General features: G+C 56.5%; 1 protein-coding gene across 4 annotated transcripts in view; it reads left to right on the plus strand.

Annotated features, from left to right (window-relative positions):
* The window catches only part of SCUBE3 (signal peptide, CUB domain, EGF-like 3), a 34407-nt gene continuing 10382 nt past the window's right edge, over nt 1-24025 (plus strand). For 3 of the 4 annotated variants that reach the window (XR_001413305.1, XM_014953613.1, XM_014953614.1), the window contains exons 1-8: nt 1-356; nt 9147-9269; nt 10568-10693; nt 13656-13790; nt 14600-14725; nt 15660-15776; nt 19588-19635; nt 23337-23453. Coding sequence is in view for 3 of the 4 variants with exons in the window: in XM_014953613.1 (XP_014809099.1) it covers nt 254-356; nt 9147-9269; nt 10568-10693; nt 13656-13790; nt 14600-14725; nt 15660-15776; nt 19588-19635; nt 23337-23453 (895 nt within the window). In the remaining variant the exon portion in view is untranslated. The remainder of the gene's footprint in view (nt 357-9146; nt 9270-10567; nt 10694-13655; nt 13791-14599; nt 14726-15659; nt 15777-19587; nt 19636-23336; nt 23454-24025) is intronic. The other variant, XM_014953615.1, reaches the window with a different exon arrangement.

Genomic DNA, 24025 nt, shown 5'->3' on the forward strand with positions numbered 1-24025 from the left:
GAGAGAGGGCGATAGAGTCCACTTTCCTCCAACTGCCCTGGGTCTCCTTCCCTCACTCTCTCCTCTTTAGCAACACCAAGAGCCCCAAACTGAACCCAGAGCAGCTTTTTCCATCAGTTCAGTTCCCTTCCCTCCCTCTGTCTCACACACGGCAAGGAGAGAGCCCCTTCCTCCTCTTGATTTCCCTTCGCATGCTCAGCCTCTTGTTTCCCTTAAAGCACTAGAAATCCCCCCTTCTTGCCCCCACTCCTCCATGCAGACTGGGATTGCCATGGGAGCTTTGCAGATTGCTGGATTTTCCATCCTTTTCTTTCTCCACCACCCTGGAAACACGCTGGCAAATAAAGCCAGTCAAGGTAAGAGAAAAAATCTTCCCAGCTCGAAGGTTTGCTGTGTGATGTGTGCGTTGGGCAGCCGGACCTCCTCTTTAGATCTGGGATTTTATGTGCAGGCTGGAGAAATTAGCAGCAATAACAACAAATAGTGGAGGGGATTTTAAACGTTGCTCACAGATATTCTTGCCTGCTGCCTTTGATTGGGGTTGGGCTTTTTTTTTTTGTAAACTCTTTAATGAGTTGCATTTCTTGCACTTTATTATTTTTTTTTGTTTGTTTGTTTGGACTCTATCTCAAGGCAGGGGGTGCAGAGGCAGAAAATAAGTCTGCCCCCATCAGAGGGGAAAAATGTTGCTGTTCGGAGGGGCTTGGGGGAGGCTTTTCTGGTTTTTGGGTTTGGGTGCCTGGATGATGTTTGGGAGCGGGCGAGGAGGGCTGGTTTGGGGCTGGGGTGGAGGGAAGGGACGGCAGAGCTGGGAGCCTGCATCTGCGTTGCTGTGTGTAGAGGCACGGGTTGAATGTCAAAGGGGGTGCTTATTGGGGTGGGGGTTGCAGAAAACTTAGGGGGGGGGGTCGGACACAGCAAAGCCTGAAAAACACGGGAGCTCTTTCCCTATCTCTAGAAAAGAGTGGGGTAAGTCCCAGCGTTATCAGCTTCAGGCTTTTCTGTTTTCACCACTCCCGTGTTGAGCCAGAGCTTCCCCTTCACAGACGTACACATGTAGCTTTATGTATGGGCTATCTATACCTTGGGTTTTCTATAGCACCTCTATATTTAGCTCGGATTTTGCTCTATACACACGCTCGGGAGTGCGCGCGCACACACAAACACACACAGCCCTATGTGCATGATCCTGTTGGATCTCGTAGGGGTTTTTTTCTCCTTAATTCACCACTATCTATACAATCTGTTGGCTTTTCTTTTCTTTTTTTTTTTCTCCATAGCGCTTCACAGTATGTAAGATTTATCAAAACCAGCTTTGGCTCTTGCTATTGTAGTAGCTGCCTGTTTATGCAGAGGGCGAGATTAAATAGAGTGTGAATGAAATATAGGAGCACAGGATATAATTAAAGAACTCTTGTAGGCATTAGTAATAGGCGTATTTCAGCCACGCGCATGGGTGCCCCGAGCCCTGTCACCGGCAAAGTTAGAAGGAATTTCAAGGCTATTGTCTTATCGGGCTTAAAGTGTTTTTTAAAACAATAGGCGACTTTTTGGGAGGGCAGTCTGGGCAAGCACGGGGGAGCTTTTCCAGGGCAAAGGTTTGGTAAGAAGGCGTCCAGCTTCACGTAAAGCTTTATGCTTTAGGCTTAGAAAGGAATGCTTAGGTTTTTATCCCCCCTCAAATTATCTTGAGTGTATGCATTGCTTTCATTTCTTATCATAATATTTATTTATTAAGGCCTTTTGGTTTCCAGTTCCATTTAAGCCTGAGCCAGAATTGCATTAAAATAGCAAAGTAAAATTCCATCGTGCAGAGACTTGACAGATCCCTTCGGGGAAGGAGAGGGGTGGAGTGGGGGTGGAGAGAGGTGAGCTCAATCCTGTGCGGGGGTAAATCGCCTGCCGTACGCCCGGGACGGTGCTGGTTCCTCCCGGCCCCCAGCCAAAGCACCGAACAGACCTGGGGGGTCCGTTTGGGATGGAGAGTTAATCCCCAAAGCCACTGTCTCACAGGGTGATGAGGGGGAGGCGGATGCAGAGGGAGGAAGGTTGGTGCCCCTTGCGGGGACACGAGGGCTCTGGGCAGGGCTGGACCCGCTCCTTTTTGGATGAGGCTGAACTTGTGGACCCGGCGTCATTGGTGGCAGATAGAAAATGTGCCTTTCCTAGGAACCCGCTATCGCCTGTCTTACTCCGTGCACCAGCACCGTCCAGCTCTTTGAAGCCACCTGGGGCGTGTTTTAATAGGATGCTTCTGAAAAACATCAAGTATTGGTGGGGTGATGCCCCAAGTATGGGGTCATACATCACCCCTCCGCACCTACCAAAGCCTTTGCCCTTTCTGGGGACAGCCGCCCTCGCCAGGTGACTGTCACTGGCCAGGGATGGCTCCTGTCCCATCAGATGGGCTTGTTGTGCTGTGATAACATCACACCGTGGGTAGGGCTTGCTGGCTCATTTCTCGCGCTGAATTACCCTGGAAAGTTTAGTCTGTTGGGAAGGAAGGATTTAGCAGAGCTGTCCGGCGGGCCTGGAGGGTGTCTGCCAGAGGACCTGGCTGTCTGCGGGGTTTATTGGGTCACTTCAGGGCTAGGAAAGCTTTCAGGAGGAGAAGTGATGATATAAATTCAAATAACCCCTGGGAGGCTCCTGACACGCACTCAGCTGGGATGAAGTCTGTCCCTGTGCCAAGCTGCTGCCCTACCCCATGGCGTCCCTGGTTTTTGGACAGATAGTGCCACCCGCATCCCATCATCCGTCGGTCCATCTCGCAGCCTGCCAGGCAGAAGAGCCTCTCCTGAGCTCCCAGTCTCTGTGGAGCAGTCTCCGATGGCCCTTGTCCATCATCAGCATTGGTTTCTCCTGTGCCCTGGGAAGGTTGGAGCCCAAGGGCTGGCAGATTTTCACCTTCCTCTTGGACCAGGGAGTGCCTGGATCCATCACCAGAGACATGTCGCAGGAATTGCCACCTTTTCCTCATGTCCCTTCGGATGCTGCTGGGGGAACGGGGCCGGGAGGGAACTGCAGCATCTTCCTGGGGGACCCTGGTTTGCAGCCCCTGGTGCTCCCACAGCCCTGGCCACCCACCCAGTGCGGGGTCCTGAGTGGGACCACGGCCTCAGCCCAGCTCCATGGTCACCCCTGGGTAAAATGAGCCGGTGACATGCAGCCACCTGGGGATGGAGCCACCATCCCGTGCGAGGAGCCAGGTTCAGTGGGGATGCACCTGCAGAGCCTACACCACCAGGAATGACTTTCTATATATATATATATTTTTAGGAGTCTAAAATTTTCCAATTGCAGCGTGGAGATGCTGTTTGATTCCCCTCCCATCTCCGCCGAACCTCCTCCCCCTTGGCCTCCCCTTTCCTCCCTCTCTCATGCATTCACAGTGTGCGACTGTTGTGCCTGTCCCCTCCACCCCTCTGAAATATGAAATGTAAAACTGTAAACATTTCAACATACAGCAGTTCAAAGGAGATCTTTGACTGAGGGCGTCTAACATGCCTGTACCGAGATTAAAAAGGGGAGGGGAGGGGGGGTGTAGGAAGGAGGGAAGAAGAGTTTTTTTGTAACTGCCAACGGGAGTATAAATATTCAGACACCTCGAGTCTTCCAGTGCGGAGATGTATTGCTGTCGCCAAACTGCTCAGGAGTTTGTACTTTTTTTTTTTTTTTTTTAAATTTTTATATACATTTTTTTTTCCTTTGCAGACAGTTGCACTGGAGTAATCCATTTAGGAAAAAAATATGCATGAATAATCTTAACCTTCACTTTCAAAATTATAAGTCCCCTGAGAGGCTTTAGGAGAAGCCTGGGATGGCAAATAAAGTTTGCTCTGTCTCGCGGCGCTGGAGGAAACCCGGCCGACCGCGTTTCGGCAAGGCCATCTCACCCTCTGGAGATCTTGTGATTGTTGCTTCCGAAGCAGAAAACAAACAAACACAGTTTTTTTAAGGCTTGGTCAGGCTGATAAGGCAAAGGAACAGCAACAGCAAGGACAATTTCCCAGGGAGATGAACACGCTGTTGGCGTGGAGCATCAAAGCCTCCTTGGAGAAACCGTGGCTGAATTGAGGGTTGGCACAAGGAGGTGGGATGGGGATGGAGGGAGCGTTTCCAACCCAGGGGAGGCCGCATCTGGTGGTGGATCTGGGATCCATCAGGATGACCCAAACTCATGCAGTGATGGGGAGCTCAGCACAGTTCTGCCCTTGCGGGAGTGGGAAGCGTCGATGGGGGGGGAAAACACCTTTTGGGGGGCTTTGGGGAAACCAAACCTGGGGTGAGGGGTGCAGAGCAGGGTCTGGGCATCACACTGGGGACCCCCTCCCGGGGCCTTGCTGCGACTTGTAGTTCCATGTCCTTCATCCCATGCTCCGTCGTTCCGCGGCACCAAGCACTGTGGCTGCTTTCAGGAGAGCTGGGTGATGTGTGGGGCGTTGGGCTCCTGCAGTGGGGCTGGTGCAGGGCTCTCCATCGCCTGGTGAGGTGCAGACATCACCTCTGACCGAGCTGAGTGTGGGTACCCACCTGGGGACCATCCCCAGCACAGCATCCCCATCCCGGCAACAAGCCATCACCGAGCACCTGAGTTAGGCTCTCGAGTTTAGATGATGCATCTTTGGCCAATTTACAAAAAGCCCCCCCTCAGATCATCTTCCTCCCCTCTCGTCCCCCTCCCGGTCAGATGCCATCGGCTTCACCGGAGCCGCCTGTGGCCATGCCCTGTGCCCATCCTGCTGTGGCACAGCACGAGTCACCCTCACGAGCTTCCCCGGGCGAACAAATGATTAATAAACTGCACCACAGTGTCTGAGGTGGTTATTAATACCCTGGTAAAAAGAGCTACTGAAGTTATAAAGCTTTAATTTGGCATTAAGGCCGAGTGGAAACTCCGTGTGTCTGCCAACACCTACACACACATCCCTATACAGACAGGCTGTTAATATATATGCCTATATAAAAATAAAGAATAAAATTAGTTTGAAAGAAAAAGCTGAAGCGCTTGCAGAAGAGAGAAAAAGACAGCAGGTTGGTTTGTTTAGGGGTTTTCTGGTGGGTTTTCACTGCCCTTTCTCGTCCCCCTCCTCAAATTAATTGGGACTTTCAGCCTATGGACCAAACCATCGTTTCTTACTTATTATCTCTCTTAAAGCAAAAGAAAGGAAGTGGAGAAAGAGACTCAGTCCCGGTTCCACAAATATACGAGGTGTTGCTTTATCTCCCCTGGCCGTCGTGTATCACGAGCAGCGGGATGCCGCGGGGCAGGGCACACACGTGTGGGACCCGGCTGCCCCGTGGGCTCTGCCACCGCCTCCCCCGATGCCCCTGGTCAAAGCCCTTCGCCTCCCCGGTGGGTGTGTGCCGGGCCGGGGCTGGGGGGGGGAGGTTTGGTGGTGTGTCCCCCCCTGCTTTTGGCAGGCTCGAAATGGCAGTGGCGTTGAAACCGTCTGCCTCCGCTGCCTTTGAAATGGAGAATAAAGCTGCAGCTGGAGCGGAACGGGGCCCAACAGCCAGCGCTGGAAAATCCCACCCACAACGGAATAAAAAACATGGCCCGAGGCGCGGGGCGAGCGCCGCAGCCTCCTGCCCTTCGCCGCAAACCCCCCGGCACCGCGGCGGCGATGCCCAGGATGCTCTTGCCCCCTGACCAGCCCTAAGTAGCCCCAAAGCTGGAGGGATGGGGAGGTGGAGCGGGGGCTGCTGGAGGTGGGCGAGACCTCGGATCCCCCGATGGGGACCCGGCATCTTCGTCCAAATCAGTCGTCGTTCATCCAAAAAAGTGCAAAATCCCCCTGTTCTGGGGATTGAGGGCACGATGCGCCCATCTGCGCTGTCCGCCTTGGGCCCGTTTCAGGCAACTTTGGGTGAAAAAGGGCATCTTTGATTATTTGTGCAGGTCTGCAGGGGGTTCTGGCTGGCAAATCCCCCCCAGAAAACCCCACCTGGTTTTGGGACCTGGACTTCAAAAGGTCCCCCTGAGCAGGGGGATGCGCAGGGCAAGGATTTTGCAAGAGCGAATAAGGATGGGAACATCAATAAGAATATTTTTTTAAAAAAAAAATCTCTTCTTTTGGCTGGAAAATGAAATCCCTGGTGCTTTGGCGGCGGCTGGGAGCACCTGCAGCGCGGCCATGGGCAGTTTTTTGGGATGGAGAAAATTATCCTGCGGGAAAAGCGGGCTGCCCTGATGGCAAACCTTCCCTTTCGTGGGAAAATGCCACTTACGTTGACAAAAAGGCAAAAAATTAGTTTCTCTGAGGGCTTTTTTTTTTTTTAATTCACTCCATCATTTCTGAACGATACTTCTTAGGAGCCAGAATTTCAGCATTCTGAAATTAGGATCTTTGCCAATCTCAGGATGGCTCCTGGGGTGATGAGGAGGGTATTTATTCACTCTTCCCACACACACACACTTTTTTTCCCCCTTTTTTCTCTTTTTTTTTATAATCCTGTAACCTTTCAGAACGTCTCCAGCTTTGGAAAAATTACAGAGTGGCAAATTTATAATGTTTTCTTTTGTACTTTTGCTGCTGTGTAATCTTTCCAAAGTTAGAGAAGTTTTGAAGTTACAGAATGGAAAAAAAAAGATAGAAAAAAAAAATAATATACATGTGTGAGTGGGAAAGGCACGGCATTGTGTTCAGCGCCGCACAGACATTGTTCATTGTCTCGAGCTTGAGGGCGCAGGAGGAAAAAGAAATAGAAAATCAAACCCCCCAAAAAGTGAGATTTCTGGCAAAAGGCTGGGAAAATTTCGATGATGTGATGTCTGACGGATGCTTTGCATTTTGGGTGTTTTTAGGGGGAAGGATGTGGGGGTTGATGGATGGTCTGTACTGTTTGGGTGCTGATTCCCACCTGTACCCCTGGGTGGGTGCTGGGACCCGGCGACTCTCACCTTGGGACCGTCACCTCGAAGCATCGGGATGTGATTTATACCTTGGGAGGGGGGAAAGGAGCTGGGGGAGGGCTCTGACCCGCGCAGGGTCAGGCCCAGGATTTGCAAATCCTTTCAGTGTTTGGTTCAGCATCGCCTTCGCTGCTGCTGTAGCTTCATCTCTGCCCATGTCTCAATGCCCCAACGTGTCCCCTCATGGCTCCGGTGCCACGTCCCTCCCACCACCCACCCGAGAGCCCGGGCGAGGGATGCTGGAGCTGGAGGTGAATTCCCCGTGATGCCCGATGGTGCTTGTCGGCAATGGAGGTGCTTCCTCTGTCCCCAAAACCTCTGTAAGCCTGGAGAGGTGGTTGGGGAGGAGGGAGCTCTGTGCTCCTGTGGCTTTTGCATTTTTTTTTTCCACTGGTGATTATTTGCACACGCTTTTCTGTTTGTAGGTGGGTCGGGGGTGCGGTGGGGTGGCTGTGCCCCAGGGCGGGGATGGGGTTTGTGGCCAAAGAGAAGTTTGTCTGGCGAGGAACCGAACCTGAGCCCTGCTCAGCTCCCTGAGGAGACAACAGCCCCCCCCACCCCCCGAGTCCCCGTGGGACCCCCAGAGCACGGTGGGCTGCCAGCCACTCTCCCGGTGATGCCATGAGGTGCTGGGGTGGTGACACCATGGTGGCCCCATGGCCGGTGCTGTGGATGCTGGAGGCGACAGTGCCGGCGGGGAGCGGGGTGACAGTCCCCCATGCAATCCCTCCATCGTCTCCGCCGCGGTGGGTCAGCCTCCAGCCGGTGATTAATGGCCCAAGGGAGGCCGTGGTGGCCGCGGGCCATGGCTAATGTCAAATAACAAATATGAATGCGGGCTGTAAATATTTATACAATGCGCAGGCACGTGCCGCCTCCCGGGTGCAAAGGCAAAGCTCTCCTCCCCCCCGGCCGGGTGACGCACATCTCCCGGCAAAAATCTGCCGGGGTGGCCGGGAGAGGGCTCGGGCCAGTGCTCCCGTGGCCATGGCCCCCGTCCTGGCGGGGCTGGCAGGGATCTCTGCCTGCTCGCGGCTTGCAGGGATGTTTCATGTCTTCAGGGACGTCCCAGAGAGAGCATTTCTGTTCTTGGGGTTGTGGAAAAGCTGCTTTTTAAAGGCAGCTGAGAGCTTTGCTGCCTCAGGCTCCTCTTCATGGGGTATGGGGAAGCTGGAGGGACCCTTGGATCCCCCTTCCCTGGTGGGACCCTCCCCGTCCCCGTGGGAGGTGGTGGAGGTGAACCCCCCAATGTGCAGCCCATGTGCCCGGGGGGTCAGAGTGGGGAGACCCCTTGCTTGGGGAGCCCTGCCTGTCCCGGGGGGGCTGTGGGCAATGCTCAGCCCCACCTCACCCCCCTGGGGACACCCAGCTGCCTCACACCACATCCACAGGCAGAGAGGGGGAGATGTGCCTGCTCCAGGGCACCACATCTCCCTTACAGCCCACGCAGGGAAGGCAGAGAGCAGCCAGGTGAGCAGTCTTTTGCTCAAAAACCTCCTCACCACATGCTCAAAACTTCTGTTTCCCAAATACCATTAAAATCTCTGCTCCCATGGCCTCCTGCTACGGCCAAACCCTTGAGCATCACCACTTGAGGCCATCACTGGCTCGTGATGCTCTGGAGGCCATGTCCCAGGTACCACAGCGCTGCGTCCCTGAGGTGGGCTGATGGGCAAAGGGGGATGGGGGTCGGACATGGATTTTTGGCTGTGTCCCCAAGGAAGCCTTGATGTTTTTCCCAGTTCTCCCTCCTGCTTCCCGCTTGCCGGCTCCCAGGTTTATTTAGTGCGGTCCCTGCTAATTCGTGCACATTCCTCCCTGCCTAAGAATAGAAAGCGATGACGATTATTTGGGTGACTGGTCGGCTCAGGAAATGGCTAATTGGAGACAGAGACTTTCACCTCTGCCTGGGCTGGCTCCAGCCCGGACTACGGGCGCCGGAACGGTGTTTCCAATCATCAGGCAGGGGAAAGGGTCGGGGAGACTCAGGGTGGCTTGTGTAAGAGCAGGGAGACAGGTAGGGCTCTTTGGGAGCGAGCCCATTACCCGCTGCATCAGGTCTGGGTGCGGCGAAGCCACTAAGGACCAAAGCAGCAGCATCCTGGTCCGTGTGCGGGTTGAAAAGCCAGAGGGCTGCTCAATTTTCTTTCCTTGGGTGATGGGCCCGGTGAGAGATGGGGAGGGCTCCCCCCAGCTCTCCCCATCGCTGCCCCCCCCTCTCCCTTTGCAGATGTTGATGAGTGCGTGGAGGGCACTGACAACTGCCACATCGACGCCATCTGCCAGAACACCCCCAAGTCCTACAAGTGCATCTGCAAGTCCGGCTACACCGGGGACGGGAAGCACTGCAAAGGTAGGACCACGCCACCAGCACCCCTCCAACGAGTGACAGCCCTGGCAGGGGGTGGCTCGTCAGCAATGTCCCCTGCCCTAGCAAAAGGCTGCTTGTTCACCCCAGCCCATCACAAACCTCTTATTCCCCTTTTCTGCCCCAGACTCCTGGCCTGTTGATGCTGCAGTGCATGGAGAGGGAGAGGAATGTGATTGTCCTTGCTGGTGGCAGCTGTGCTCCCTCCTCTGCTCTGCGAAGAGCCACCTGGGTCACCTGGGGCTGGTTTTAAACAATCTGAGCTTTTTTTTTTTCCCTGCAGGATTTCCAACCCAGAGGCTGCAGAACTGGGTTAGCAGCTAAAACACGAGAAGCTTCAAAATAAGATACAGAGATATAGATGATATAGATGTAAATGTAATAGATATAGATGTAAATGTAAATTATATGGATGTAAACCTCCTGAAAGGAGGGTGTAGCCGGGGGGGGTCAGTCTTGTCTCCCAAGGAACAGCTGATGGGACAAGAGGAAACAGCCTCAAGTTATGCCAGGGGAGGTTTAGGGTGGATATTAGGAAACATTTTTACACAGAAAGGGTTATTAAGCCTTGGAATGGGCTGCCCAGGAAGTGGTGGGGTCACCAGCCGTGGACGGATTTAAAAGCTGGGTAGACGTGGTACATCACCCAGTGATGGGTTTTGTCAGCGTTGGGTTGATGGTTGGACTCAATGATCTGAAAGGTCCCTTTCAACCTGGGCAGTTCTATGATTTTATGTAGACATAGATGTGGATGTAAATGCAGATATGGATATAGGTATAGACAGAGGTATATGCAGCTCAGTGGCGCATGGAAAGAAAATGTGCTCCTTGGAGGATTGGCAGCAGGAAAGCAGGAACCGGGCAGGGGAGAAATTCCCGGCTCTGCTCGGAGCAGGATCGGGGTTGGGACGGCCGAGTACAAACAGCAGAGGGATCAAAGCGTGCTCCAGGCTCAGCAGGGCTTCGCCATGGAGACGGGCAGCTCTGCCCACCGCCAGCGGGAGATCCCATGCGATTCCCAGTGCACCACGCTGTGCCGAAGGTTTAAGACAGCAGGATAACTGGAAGTCCAGGGTCTAGACTGGGGAGGACAGGGGTGTTTTTGCAGGGTGTGGAGGGATGCTGTCGGTGATAACGGACCTGGGGACCTGCTGAATTAAGCAGAGACCCCAGGGCACAATATCAGCTGGGTCACAAACACTGGGGAAGCAGCACGCGTGTAATGAGTTGGCCGTCCTCAGCTGGGGCAGGCCTACAACTCTCCTGCCCTCCTCTCTCCACAGACGTCGACGAGTGTGAGCGGGAAGACAACGCGGGCTGTGTCCACGAGTGTGTCAACATCCCCGGCAACTACCGCTGTACCTGCTACGATGGCTTCCGCCTGGCACACGATGGCCACAACTGCTTGGGTGAGGGACAGGCCCCCGGCACGCAGCGGGGTGGGATGCTGGGTGTCACAGCCACTCGGCAGCTCTGGCACCTTGGGACCAGCCCGGCAGATTTCTTTGCTGGCCATGTCCCAAGCTCTGACCCCCCCAGGAGCCGTTGGGGGACAATGATGCCATTGCCATGATGGCAAACCAGCTGCAGACATGTCCTGTGTCATGATGGCTCGCTGGGGATGGGATTGCTCCCCGTTGCACGGGGATGATGCTGGGGAAGGATGCTCTGTGTGGGGAGAAAAACTTGCTCCCAGGGTCCATCCATAGCCTGGGGGATGCTGGGGACAGGGAGGGTTGGGGACACTGGGTGCTGGTCACAGCCTCCCCGTGGCCACATCCTGCTGCGGCGAGTGGCCGGGCCGCAGCTCCGCTCCGCTGCCGGAGGCAGGACCAGCCGAGGAGGCTCACCCCGGCCCCGCCGCTTGCTCCGCTCGTGCTTGAGGTCAGCCCTGCACCTGCCAAAATAGATGAGTTAATAGCAAATATGGTGGGGATGGGAACCAGCGAAGGGACTGGGTAAATAATCCCCGGGCCAAGACAAACCCGGCATCTGCCTACGGAGCAGCCGTGCATCCTCCCCACCGCTTCCCACTGCCCCAGACTCCATCCGGCCGCGGCCGAGCCGAAGCTCCCGGCAGAGCCCCGCACCCCGGCACCCGCTTCCTCCCGCAGCACCCCCGGGTGGGAGCGCCGGGGCACGGGGCTGCCCGCCCTTCCTCCCTCCGCCTGGAGCTCATGCTATTTTCTAATTAGTGTCTGCGGAGGGGTCATTAATGAGCTCATCATTGGGAGGAGGAGGAGGGGGAAGGGATTAATGGACACATACGCTTTGCATTAAGCACCATCACCGGGATCTTTGCAGCCTCCTCGGGGAGGGGGGAGATTTACACAGCTGGGAGGAGGCGCGGGCGGCTCTGCCTTCCTCTCCCGGGGGAGGATGAGCCCGAGGAGAAGAAAGGAAAGCCGGGCTTGGCGAGCCACAGACATCATGTGTTTACAGAGTTGGGTAGGAGGGGATGGAGGTGGCCAGGGAGCAGCCGGGCGAGGGGGGAACCTGAGGGGGGGCACCCCATCTTCTCCTCTTGAGCCTTTCCCTGGCTTGTCCCGGTATCTCAGCCACGTTGCTTTGCCGTAGGGATGGTGCAGGTTTATTCCCTGGAGAACATTTTACAGATGAGGATGTTGATGTCCTCGGTGCTCTGGGTGGATTTGAGCAGTGGCTGCTTTTGGGGGGTGGCAGGGATGAACCCTGGTGGGATTGTCCCGTCCTCCTTCCCTTTTCTCCCCCATTCTGACTGTGCTTAGCCAAGGGAAGGAGCAGCAGAGCGAAGCCGAGGGTCGTGCCAGGCTTTGCTGACACCGTGAGTAGTGGTCGAGCCGGAGGTGGGTTGGGGTACATACCCACTGCCCCCCCCCCATTGCCCACCCCGGGAGACCTTTTGAACCAGGACAGGAATTCAAGCCCCGGTCCTGTCACGGGCCCTGCTGGCTTCTGCCCATCTCCCTTGTATTTAATAAAACAGGTATTAGAGCGGTGGAGTCTCGTTTCAACCATTGGGTTTGAACGGCTGCCTCCTCATTTTTGTGCAGAGCTTGAAGGAGAAGTCGCAAGACGTTAAGCCCTTGTTATAAGCAGGGGGATTTGAGGAGAGTTATTGGCATCTGCAGGACATAGCTGGGCTGGGATGAGCCTCAGAGGAAGCTGCAAGCCTCCTGCCATCACAGAGGGTGTCCCTTTTGTGTCTGGCTGCAGCCCGGCTGTCAGCCCTAGCCTGCCCGGCGGGGCCCCGGGTGTGAGATGACATTTTCAACACCTCCTTTCCAAAGTGGCGGGTTTTTGGGGTGCTCCTGGGCTCTGATCTCGTGACAGTTTCCAGCTGGAGCTTCTGGACAGTTTCCAGCTGCTTTGATTTCTGAGCATCCCCTGGGGTTTGCCAGGGGCACTGGGACACAGGCACCCACGTTGTTCAGGTATCCATCCATCCATCCATCCATCCATCTCTTTGCCCAAAAGCAAGGGGTTTTGGTGTGTGCTGTGCCATTTGGTGCTGGAGGAGCCAGGGCTGGGAGTGTCCCCCCCAGCACGTGCCATCACCGAGCCATTATTCCGGCGTTTCCGATGCTGGCGGGGCTCAGCTTTCGCTTCCACCACCGGCTCGGCAACGCTCGAGTTCACCGGAGGTTTTCTTTGGCACCGGGCCCTGACGCTGTCACCCAGCCCTGGCACCGTGGACGGAGGGGACAGGAGTGGCCGTGGCAAGGGTTTGCTGCTCTGCCTGAGCCCAACATCCTGGCTGCTCTGGCACCACTGGGTTCAGCTTGGACCGCTGTCCCCAAAAACCCTCTGGAGAGAGCAATGGGCTGTTGCTCTTCATTAAAAGAGGGATTTTCAGGAATGGAGCAGCGAGGGCATCGCCGCTGCCATGAGTGTGTGTTTCCAGCCCCTTCCAGCCTTGGTTTGTTAAACCCAAACAGGCAGGAGGGCAGCAGCAGAGCTGCTGGGGATTTGAGTCTCTAACAAGTAATTAGCCCTGCTCTGGGCTAAGGTTTCCCAGCTCCCCCTAATGAAGTGCAGGCATCCCCAGCTGGCGACAGGCTTGCAGGAGCTGGGACCAGGGGGCAGCTGCAGCCAACATCCCAGCATCCTGGGTGTTTTGGGGTCCCAGGACAAGGAAAATCCCTTTTTCTGTGTAAAATGAGGCTGGACCTTTTTTGCCCATCAGTCGGGAGAGCTGTGTGGCCTCTATGACCCTTGATGTGCTTCGCCCTCATCCCCTGCAGCCCTAAAGCAGCCCCTTTTCTCTTAGCTGGAGGACCATGGGTGTAAAGCAGAAATAATTTGCTCCCTAGCCAATCTGTCCCAGCCGCTTGCCCAGCCCCCTGGCATGCCAAGGGGCCACCCTCACCCCCTGCCACCTTCCCTTTGCAGACCTGGACGAGTGCTCGGAGGGCAACGGCGGCTGCCAGCAGACCTGCGTCAACATGATGGGCAGCTACGAGTGCTTCTGCCGGGAGGGCTTCTTCCTCAGCGACAACCAGCACACCTGCATCCAGCGCCCCGAAGGTGAGTCCACGGCATCTCCCCGCCCCGGGGCACCCTCCGACCCCTGCATTTATCGGGCAGGTCCCGATCAAAGGCACCCATCACCCCTGCTTTGGGTGCCGGCGCTGGTTCATGACCCTTCTCAGTGCTGCAAATTTAAAAACAGATTTACTGGGAGAGGGCTAATAAACATCTCCGTAACAAAACCCTTCCAGGCCCCTTTACCAAGCAGGGTAATACCGAACGCAGGACATTAATCCTGTATCCAGAGCGTTTTATTAAATAAAAGGTACACAGAGAGCCTCACGCCACCCTGCGAGGCTCATCTTTTCCTGCCAGGTCTTGCGCAGCACCGAGCCCTTCGTCTCGGTATCAGCTCTAAATTGCTGCCGTCTGGAGCAATTTCTTAGCCAAAATAGGAGGAAATGAGAGATTTTTTACGTCTCTGCTGATTTTTATCTCCACTGCTTGGCAAAGCCGTCTGAGTGTTTTTGCTTTCTTCCTTCCCCCTTCCCAGCTGTGTCGGTCCCTCCAGCTCCCTGGGGAATCTCACCCAGCCCAGAACGGGGCTCAGTGGCCACAGTGGCATCTCCTGTGTCCCCATCCCCACGAGCTGGCTGCCCTGTCCACCCTCCCGAGCCACTCTGTGCCAGGACGTGCTGTCCTTCAGGGCACTGCATGGGGTTATCCTGTCCCCTCTAAGGTCCTCACTTGTAAGTTTTTCCCCTCATTTCCCCTCTCTCCCCATCCCACCTCAGATGCCCTTCTGCTGCCGCAGACCGGTGCCAGCAAGCTTTTGGAGCTTTTCTTTGCTTCCTTCTCTCTTTTAGAAGGAATGAACTGCATGAACAAGAACCATGGCTGCGCCCACATCTGCCGAGAGACCCCCAAGGGGGGCATCGCCTGCGAGTGCCGCCCCGGGTTCGAGCTCACCAAGAACCAGCGCGACTGCAAACGTAAGGAGTGCTCCAGGGATGGGGAATACACCCTCCTGGGGACCCCAGCCTTGTCCCCATGGTACAGACACGTCCTGGTCCCTCTGCAAACCCCCAATCCACCCAGCAGCAGTTGGTTTATTGAGCCTGAAACCCTCTGGCTTCATTTTCCTCTAGCTGTGGCCCTTACAGATGATGCTCCTGGCATCCCCCTCTGCCATGAGACGTTGTGCCCTGACACTGAGTGGGCTGAAATGGCAGTTAAAGGGGGTCCCAGAGGGGCAACATCCCTCATCCCTGTCCCATCAGCTTCGCTTTCCCAAGGGGAGATGAGCAGGGAGAGTGTGATCGGCACGGGAGGAGTGCAGGAATCCTCTCCCTGGGGTTGTGGTGCTCTCAGCCTGTCTGATCTCCTGCCAGCATCTCGCTGGCATTGCCAGGGTTATTATATAGATATGCATGTGTTTATGCAATTATTTTTATTTTGTTTCTCGTTTGCTGTCTGCAGCAAACAGGTAAAATCGCTGATGGAATGGAGTTTTAATCCTACGAGCCTACTTTCCCTCTAAGCTAAATGAACAGTACGCCTTGCCCCCCGGGGAGGGCTGGCAGGGATTCCCGGGAGCACCTGAGTCATTCCAGAGCTTGGGAAAGTCCCACCCTTCCCCTCTAACACCAGGGGCAACCAGCCCATGGGTCCCCTTTGCTTGGGCTGCACTGGTGGCATTTGGCTGATATGCAAAGGGCAGACGTGACAAACCACTTACCCGTTTGCATCTGCCAAAATCCCGCAGGGAAAGTCAGAGGACTTTAGGAATTATCCAGGAGGGAGGCATCTCTCCGAGATTATGGATGGGGTTTTTCCAAGCCAGCTTTATGCTACCGCTCGGGGATGCCAGGTGGGGAAGAGAGGGGCCAGGGCCCTGGGTGACGGCTGGATTTTTGCCTCCCTCAGTGACCTGCAACTACGGGAACGGGGGCTGCCAGCACACCTGCGACGACACCGACCAGGGGCCCAAGTGCGGCTGCCACGTCAAGTTCCTTCTGCACTCCGACGGGGTGACGTGCATCGGTAGGTGCCACTGCCGGGCTGCGGGGACGCGGGTCGGGGTGCGGGATGGCTCGTCTTCCTCCCTGGGCAATTTGCTCTTGGCCTGATGAACAGGGTTGGGTTTTGTCCAAGCTTTGGGGACGCGGTGTTTTCTTTTGCTGAGATCGGAGAAACTCAGTGTGTGTGTGAGGGATGCAGGGGTGCGTCGCTGCTCAACCACGGGGAGCAAAAGTGGCCGTGGGGATGCTTGAGGGGACATTTGGGGACAGGTCATTGCCTGGGGTGCGGGCAGGGGTCCCTGCCTCCGTGCTGCTGGAGGGAGAGGGCTGAAGATGTCCCCGCTCCAGAAATTGTTACTGTCCCCGTCACCGGCAGCATTCAGGGAGGGATGTGGAGGGGACAGATTTGGCTGTGGTGATCTGTTCTGACTTGGCACTGCAGGGTCTCGGCTCAGGAACAATTGTCTTGCAAAAAAAAAAATGCCAAAAAACCCAACAACCTGACAATTCAACCACCCCCAGAATTGTCCTTTTCCTCTTTCAAATTGTGTTTTCAAATTGTAAAACATCAAACAGAGATAGAAGTTTTACTGGTTTCATATGCTTCTGCTGTTTAACAGCTGATTTGATTTAAAAAAATGTTACATTCAGCGAGTGATTACATCCACAAATTGCTCTAGACATTTGAGTTCTTATTGCAGAAATAAAAAAGAAAAAGGGATTGAAAGCAAGAGCGAGGTTTTGGCTCCCGGTGTCCCCGCTGTGCCTGAACAGAAAACCCTCTGCGCTTTCCAAAGACAGCTCCATACTCGGGGGGAGCGGCGGAGGAGCCCCCCGACCCCCTGGTGGGGAGGGATGCTGGGGGCTGAGCCCCCAGCAAAGCCCTCCTGCCTGTCACCGCTGTCACCCAGCCCAGTCCCGGGATTAATTCCGGTCCCTCCTGGCTGCTGGCAGGCACTTGCAGCTCCTTGTCCCCGCCGTCCTTGTGTTTGCTCCTGCTTCATCCCCTTGAGGACCCTCCTGTGGGGTTGTTGCTGTGCCCGGGGTGGGAACTGCTCCTCCCACAGGGACTTTGGGGACCCCAGGGTTCATTCCTCCTGGCCAGAGGTCCCTGTGCGTGTTGTGTGTGTGTTGGTGCGAGGATTCGGGGAGGTTTGGCACTGAAATGATGCTTCTGAGCTGCTGGGTGCGGGGGGTGGGAGAGCCCCCCTCCGAAGCATCTCCTGATTTGGGGGATGCTCCAGAGGGGTCTGTTTGCTGCAGGGTCTCAGCACTTGAACCCTGGGTACCACAGGCGTGAGGGTGGGATTTAGGGCATTCCAAAATCACTTCTCCTCATCACCTTGGCCAAAATCTCCCCCTTTGTCCCCATGCTGTGCACTGTATCTGCTGGGGGGGCATCTGCCACCGGAGCCGGTACGTCTCCATGAGCTCTTCCCTCATCCATCCTCCCGGGGGGAAACCAAACACCTCGATGGAGGATTTGAGGAGCCACCAGCCCTAAAACCCCACTGCTGCACCTTTCGCATCCCTCTCGGCTCTGCAATCCCTCTCTGCAGGAAGGCGCCCACCCGGCTCCCCCGTCCCTCAAGAGATTCCTGACCCCCCATCCCCACCACAGGAACACTGTGGGATTGTGCTCTGGCCGCTGGGAGCTGGCAGCCGCCCCATGGGGGTGCCCGGCCAGCAGATTTACGGCCGAGGTACCTGCTCAGATATTTATAACCACCCTTTCTTGTTTTACAGCCGGGGCTCAGCAAACAGCCCTCCCCCCCAGCTTCCCCGGTGCTCCCTCCGCCGCCCCTTCCCCATTTCCTCTGAAATATTTCATCATTTCAAGGGGAATAAAGTTTCCAGCGAAGGGAAACGCAAACTCGCTCCCCGGGCCATGGGCTTTGAAATTGTACGCGGTGCGTTTGATGGGCTGCCGGGACAGGCCCCTGGTCCAGGTTCCCTTCAGATCACACCACGCGGCAGGAAGCACGATCAGCCCCTTTGAATGACAGTTTCATTAGGCCATGGCCGGTGTTTTTCATTTTTCCGCTTTTTATTGCTGCTTTTAAAAATGCAGATAATGAATAACATGCCTCTGAGCAAAGCGGGGCCAGCCCTAATGGCTCCCAACATGTCTGCGGGCTCGAGGGGGAGGGGGAGCGGGGAGGAGAGGCCGATGACCTTATATATTTATATTTATGCTCAAAAAATAGCCTTTTTTTTAAAAAAAAAAAAAAAAAAAAAAAGAACATACAATCACCTTCCAGCAGCCCAGGGCGCAGTCAGTGTCTACAGGGAGATGCAAACCGGGATGCCACAGCTGATGGAGATTTTGGCTTTCCGGGAAGATTTAGCTGCCAGGGCATCATTGCAGCTCCCTCCCGCTGGTCCTTGGGGTGCAGCAGGGCCGTCACTGTCCCCCGGCGCGGGGCGAGCACCGAGCGGAGTGGGAGGCGGTGGATGGGGAGGAAATATGATTAGATGGAGAAGGAAACTAACCCCAGCTCCAGTTTTATGGGTGATTTCCTGACCTGCGCCCCGGCGGTTTGCGGGGGCAGCGCCGATGCTCCCCGGCCTTGTGAAGCCGACGGTGCCGGGAGCGGGGGCTGCGCCAGACCCTGCTGCCGGGTCAATGCCGGGGACACCAGAGCCAAGGGACCACGGCGTAGGAGGGCTCTGGTAAGGGGAAAGCAGGACCCGGGGACACGAGGCGGGTGGCCGTGGGCATGCCATGTGTGCTCCTCTGCCCACATCCACCTCCCCGAGGGGGACACAGTCTCTGCAGAACCTCAACACCCTGTGTCCTGGCTGCTGGGTCTCTGCCCTCAGTCTGAGCCCCCCCAGGGGACAGCTGGGGGCTGCCTGTCCCCTCTTTTGCCCTTCCACTGTCCTCCCCTCTGCATGGACCCGGCGTCATTTATCATTAAGTGGGGATGTGTTTGTCTCTGCTCGGTCCCAGGGGTGATGGGCTTCACGTTCCCCGCTCACCCCAGGGCTCTCCGGCTTCGGTCCAGCACTGCCACGGGGCTCTGTCCCCACAAAAAGAAGTGCTGAGTCTTCTTATTCCCTCCCCAAAATGACTGGGATGAGGTGGGGGACATCTCCCAGCCATGGATGGGTGATGTCAGGCAGAGTCTCCTTTGCAGGGCAAGGCTCAAGCTAATTTTTTAAAAGTGTTTTAGCACCAATCTGGGGGTCTGCAGCTTTGCCTGGGCTGCTCTCAGCCCCTTTTTAGCCATTTGTACCCCCCCAGGCTCCCTCGGGTGCTCACCCCGGGGCTGCACCGTGTCTCACCGGGGCTCCCTGCACCAGTGCAGGGTAAAGCTGAGCAGCCCAAGAGCACCCAAAATTTGGGCTCTTCTGCTAAATCCCAGCAGTGCAAGTGCCACCGACGGGATGCGGTTGCCTTCCTGAGGCCCACGGCCACACGGTGCCATACGGCTCCTCTCAGGGATTACAACCTGCCCCGGCACGTGCTGGTTTTGCTCCGACGAGGACCCGATTCCCCAGACTAACGAGCTGCACTAACGCTCTTCATAACGCGCTTCCTCCCTCTCGCTTGGGGCTCCGGCGGCACGACGTGGGGCACGAAACCGGAGGGGGTTTGGAGAGGCTGCGGGGCACGGGATGCTTCAGACAGGGTGATGGAGGAGTCGATAGCACCAGACCCAATCCTCTGGTTTTGGCTCTTTTGGGAGGTGGCGGGGGGGAGAAAAAACCCAAAGGGGCAATTTCCACCAGGCTGGAAAGGCAGTGGAGTCGAACCCATTGATGTGTGACACCAACCGAGCTCCTTGCTGGACACTGTTTCTAAATCACTTTTTTATAATGTTAAACAGGGGAGAGACACTTCCAGCAACACGTTATCGTTGAGACGTTTTCTAATGGTAAATATTTTTGTTCTCTCTATCTCTGCGGAGGGGTCTAACTGTAGACGGTCTCTCATCTCGAGATCCTAACGGGGTTCGGGGGGCTGAGCTGTCGCGCTAACCGCATGCCTCACTAACCCTGTCCCCCCCTGCTGCTTTGAAACCCCGCAGAGCTCGGGCGGACTTTGCTTGGGGGCGAACAGAGAAAGACCCTCCCCTGGCTGTGCTTGCATGAGGCGGGGGCTCTCGCGTTGCTTTGGTCACCCAGCCCGGTGCAGGGGTGATATTCTGCTTTCCAGTGGCTGTGGCAATGGTTGTCCCCCCACCGTGGCCACCCACCAGGAGCTAGCTGTGGTCTGCTGGTGGCTGCGTGATGGGGAGGGGGATGCTTGTGCCCGTCTCTGTGCTCCCAAAATCACCCCTTCCTGGAGTCCCCCCGCTCACAGACGGTCCCCTCTGCGGACACGGGGACATTGAGGATGTCCCAGGGTTTGGTAAAGCTGCTAATTGTGCTTCGGGGCAGCAAATCCCAGAGCTGTCAATGACCTTTAATTGGGCTGGCACCTCGGCTGCTTCCCCAAGGATTTCTTTGCAACCCTGCGCCAGGTTTCTAAGCCCTTCTGAAAGGTAAGGAGATGCCTCTGCCCAGCCCAGAAGGACACTGAGGCAGCCTGAAGGTCCAGCGGCTTCTCTGTGGTGGGGAATCTTGTTTGTGGATGTGCTGGGTGCATGCAAAACCCGGGAGAAGCTGTGGGTGCACAGCTCGCCGGCGGCATCGAGCTTTCGGGGGGCTCTGCAGAGCCTTTCCCCAGCGGGTGGGAGAAGGGGGGGGGCCCCCCCAGCTCCCCGCCATCACCCCGCTCCAGCCAACCCGGCTGTAATCCTTCTGATTACCACCCAATTATCTCCTCTGGCTTGTGGGATGGCAATCCTGCTGCCATTGCTGCTTCCCAGCAGGTGGAGGCGAAGCCAGAGCGTGTGTGGGCAGGACACTGCGGGGACATGGGCAGGGGACATGGGCAGGGGACATGGGCAGGGGGCACGGGCAGGGGACACGGGCAGGGGCTCTGTTGGTGCCCGGTGACAGCCAGCACGGCGCAGGGTGCGAGCAGGGCCAGGGTTTCCGTGGCGGTCGGGAAGCGAGACCGGAGCTGGGATGGAGGAGGGTGGGAAAGAGAGTGTGTGTGTGTGTTCGTGCGTGTGTGTGTGTGTGTGCACAGGCTGCTTTGTCTTCTCCCTCCCCGAGCGATGGAGGCCCTCGCCAAAGCCCTGTGTGGTTGGGTGAGTCACGCCAGGCTGGGAGCAGCCCTGGGGCTGCCGGCACCCCATGAACAATGCTGCTCTCCCGGAGCCCTGCTCCAGCGCCTGGCCCCGTGCCCTCCCACCTCCGCTGCCTCCCAGGTACCCCCACAGCAACCCCCCCCAGGTTTTTGCAAAGCTTTTAAGACATGGATGCCCCCGCCCCCAGCTTGTGCAGAGCCTACAGGACATGGTCCCCCCACCTTCGCAGAGGGGTTTGCAGTGGGGCTGGCTCAGCTCCCACCCCCTGGATGCCTCAGGCAGCGGCTGCATCCTCATAGGATGGCGGGAAGGACTTGCTTTACTTTCCATCTTAGCCAAAATTCCCTGAAGGTGTGAAGGGGAGATGGGTGCTGCAGTGTTGGAGGATGCTGAAGGGTGCCCAGGACACCACAGTCCCCAGAGAGCCCTGTTTTCCCCTCCCGACCTCCGGTGCATCCGTTTCTCTGGCTCCTCCATCCCGGTGTCTCATCCCGGCAGCAACACTGTTAAATGAGAATCCTCCCTGGGCTGCTTCTGCAGCAGCTGCTGGAACAAAGGCTGGTGTTGGATAATTCATCGGGCTTCCAGAAAAGCTTCCCTTCCCTTGGGCGCGGTGTCGCCCGCACCGTGCGCTTCGTCCCGGCGCCGGGGGGGGAACGGTCCCGGCACAGCCGGGCTCTGTGCGGCGCGAGAACCTGGCTGGAGGAATGATAAAATCTGCAGAAATCCTTCCCTTGCCGCTCGGTTTTGTAATTGTGCTGGCTATTAATTGCATAAAATGGTCCCTTTTGTTCTCTTATTATGGGACATCGTAAAAATAGCAGCGGCAAGACGAGCACAGAGCGATCCCAGCTCCCTCGCCCCGCGGCAAATGGTTGGATGGTTCAGTCATTCCCACCCCATGCGGCGCTCGCAAAGAGCGGGAGAACCTGGGATTTTGCTCTTTCCAAGGAATTTCTTCAAGGCATTTTCATCTTGGGTTCCTTGAAGCCCAAACGCCTCATTTATCCGAGCAACCAGCCTTCTGAAAGGAATATTTTATTATCCTTTGTGAACAACTTAATGCACTTCAAACCATTGTTCTGGTGGTTAGGACCAAAATTGAGGATTGATCTCACAGGGAAGCTGTCAAGCTGAAAATGCCTCATTTAAATTAGTGTCCCTTCTAGTCCTACCAGCAACAGCTGACTTTGATAATACTGAAATAATTAGCTTTTTTAAAAAAAAAAAATAATTGGATTTTTTTTTTTCCACTGATGCTGCCTCTGTGTGTGTGTGTTCTAATTATACAAAGCGTCTCCCAAATTAGCCCGTGACACTGGACTGGCCGGCGTGCCCGAGCGGTGGATGGTGGTTAGGGACCGGTGGCACGGGGTCACCGGTGGCTTTGTGGTGGCCGTGGCAAAGGGAGGGCTGGGCCCCCTCCTCCATCGTGCTGGGGATGGGGGCTGTGCACCTGCATCCCTGGGGAGCAGCAGCACGGACACCCCTGTCGAGACCCGGCTCCGGGAACGTTTTGCTCACCAAGGGCTGTGACTTTGTCACTTGGAAAATCCATTCCTCCTTGTTGGAGCTGCTGGGCTCTGCTGGACCCTGTTTTTGGGGGACGTGCAGCCCCGATGCCAGCGCGGGGGCTGAGCGTGGCGGAATTAATCCCACGGAGCCGCTTTTCCCTCCGTCAGCTGAAAACGCGCCGCGTTTCGGGAATGAAGAGCCTCCCTCAAACCACCTCCGCTTTTCCCAGCGCCCCGAGTCTCGGCTCTTTCGCAACCGGCAGCGGCTCTGCCTGTGCGTCCCTGCCTGTGTCCCCGACCCCGTCCTCCCTGGGACAGCTGGCTGCTGCTGCCTGTAATTAATAAATCCTCCTCTAACAAGGGGACAGGGCTGTCCCCACTCCCCGCTCTGCCTTAAATGCCGATACCCGGTCTGTAAGAGCAGGTTGCTGGAAGGCGGGAGGGTTGCGCAGGGCTTTTTGTGGCAAAAGGGGAAATCTGGGTGCTTTTCTCTGCCTTAGCACTGGGCTGCAGCCGGGGTGAATCACACGTGCCCTTGTTTCACCTCCAAAATCCCTGGGGAGCAGCCCCCGGGTGGGCGATGGGGAAGGCAACCAGCACTGGGTCACCTGCGGAGGCGGAAGATGCTACGGGACCATCAAGCCTTAATGCCTTAAACCCTCGGTCCTTGCACTCTGCGTCGGGGGTGTTTGTTAATTAGGGGGGCTCCGTGACCTCGTTAAGGGCTGCGTGAAAAGCCAAGGGTGGTTTGGGTGGGCTCCGTGGGGAGGTTTGCACCCACTGCCTCTCCCACACTGCGGCATGGGGACATCTGGGTGACGTGGGAACTTTTCGCTGGCATGGGGACACCTGGGGGGTGACACCCTCCCCAGCTTTTTAGACCCCGGTCCCTCACCCTGAGTGTCCTCTCCTCTCTCCCTGCAGAGACCTGTGCTGTGAACAACGGGGGCTGTGACAGCAAGTGTCACGACGCGGCCACGGGTGTGCACTGCAGCTGCCCCATGGGCTTCATGCTGCAGCCCGACAGGAAGACGTGCAAAGGTAGGTGGGTGCCAGCGGGGCTGGGGTGTCTCCCAGACCCCCCCTCGTGTCCTCGGTCCCCTTAGAAAAGGCTGAGTTTTAGCTCAGCTCGGTGTTACCTGCAGCGTCCCCTTGCTCGGTGTTTGCATCCACGGGGACGGGGGTCTCCCCCCCCGGCGTGGGAACTCAGCCACCTTGCTAAAAGTGCTGTGGTCACCCCTGGTCCCTTGGGGAAGGAGGGAGTGAAAAGAGGGTGAGGTCAAGTTGGAGGTGGTGGCATGGCAGTTGTGGGGTTGGAGGGTCCCATCCCACCTCGTTCCACCCCCCTGCCTCAGTTTCCCCGTGGGCAGGGGGTGGTTGTGCAGGAAATCCACACCCACTCTGGGAATTTGTGGGGCACGAGCCCCTTTGTGGCTCATATTGGGCTGGGTCCGAGCACCGTGTCCCACTTTGGGGAGGACACCATGGGATCCCACCGACATCCCCATCCGCCTGTCCCTGCGAGGGGGGGGAAGTCCAGCCTGGTTACCCCAAATCCCCTCCAAATTCCCCCCCACCCCGGGCAGGGGGACCCCGTGACCCCAGGGCTGGCC

The sequence above is a fragment of the Calidris pugnax genome, unplaced genomic scaffold, assembly GCF_001431845.1.
Source record: "Calidris pugnax isolate Ruff unplaced genomic scaffold, ASM143184v1 scaffold245, whole genome shotgun sequence".
Taxonomy (NCBI): Eukaryota; Metazoa; Chordata; class Aves; order Charadriiformes; family Scolopacidae; genus Calidris; species Calidris pugnax.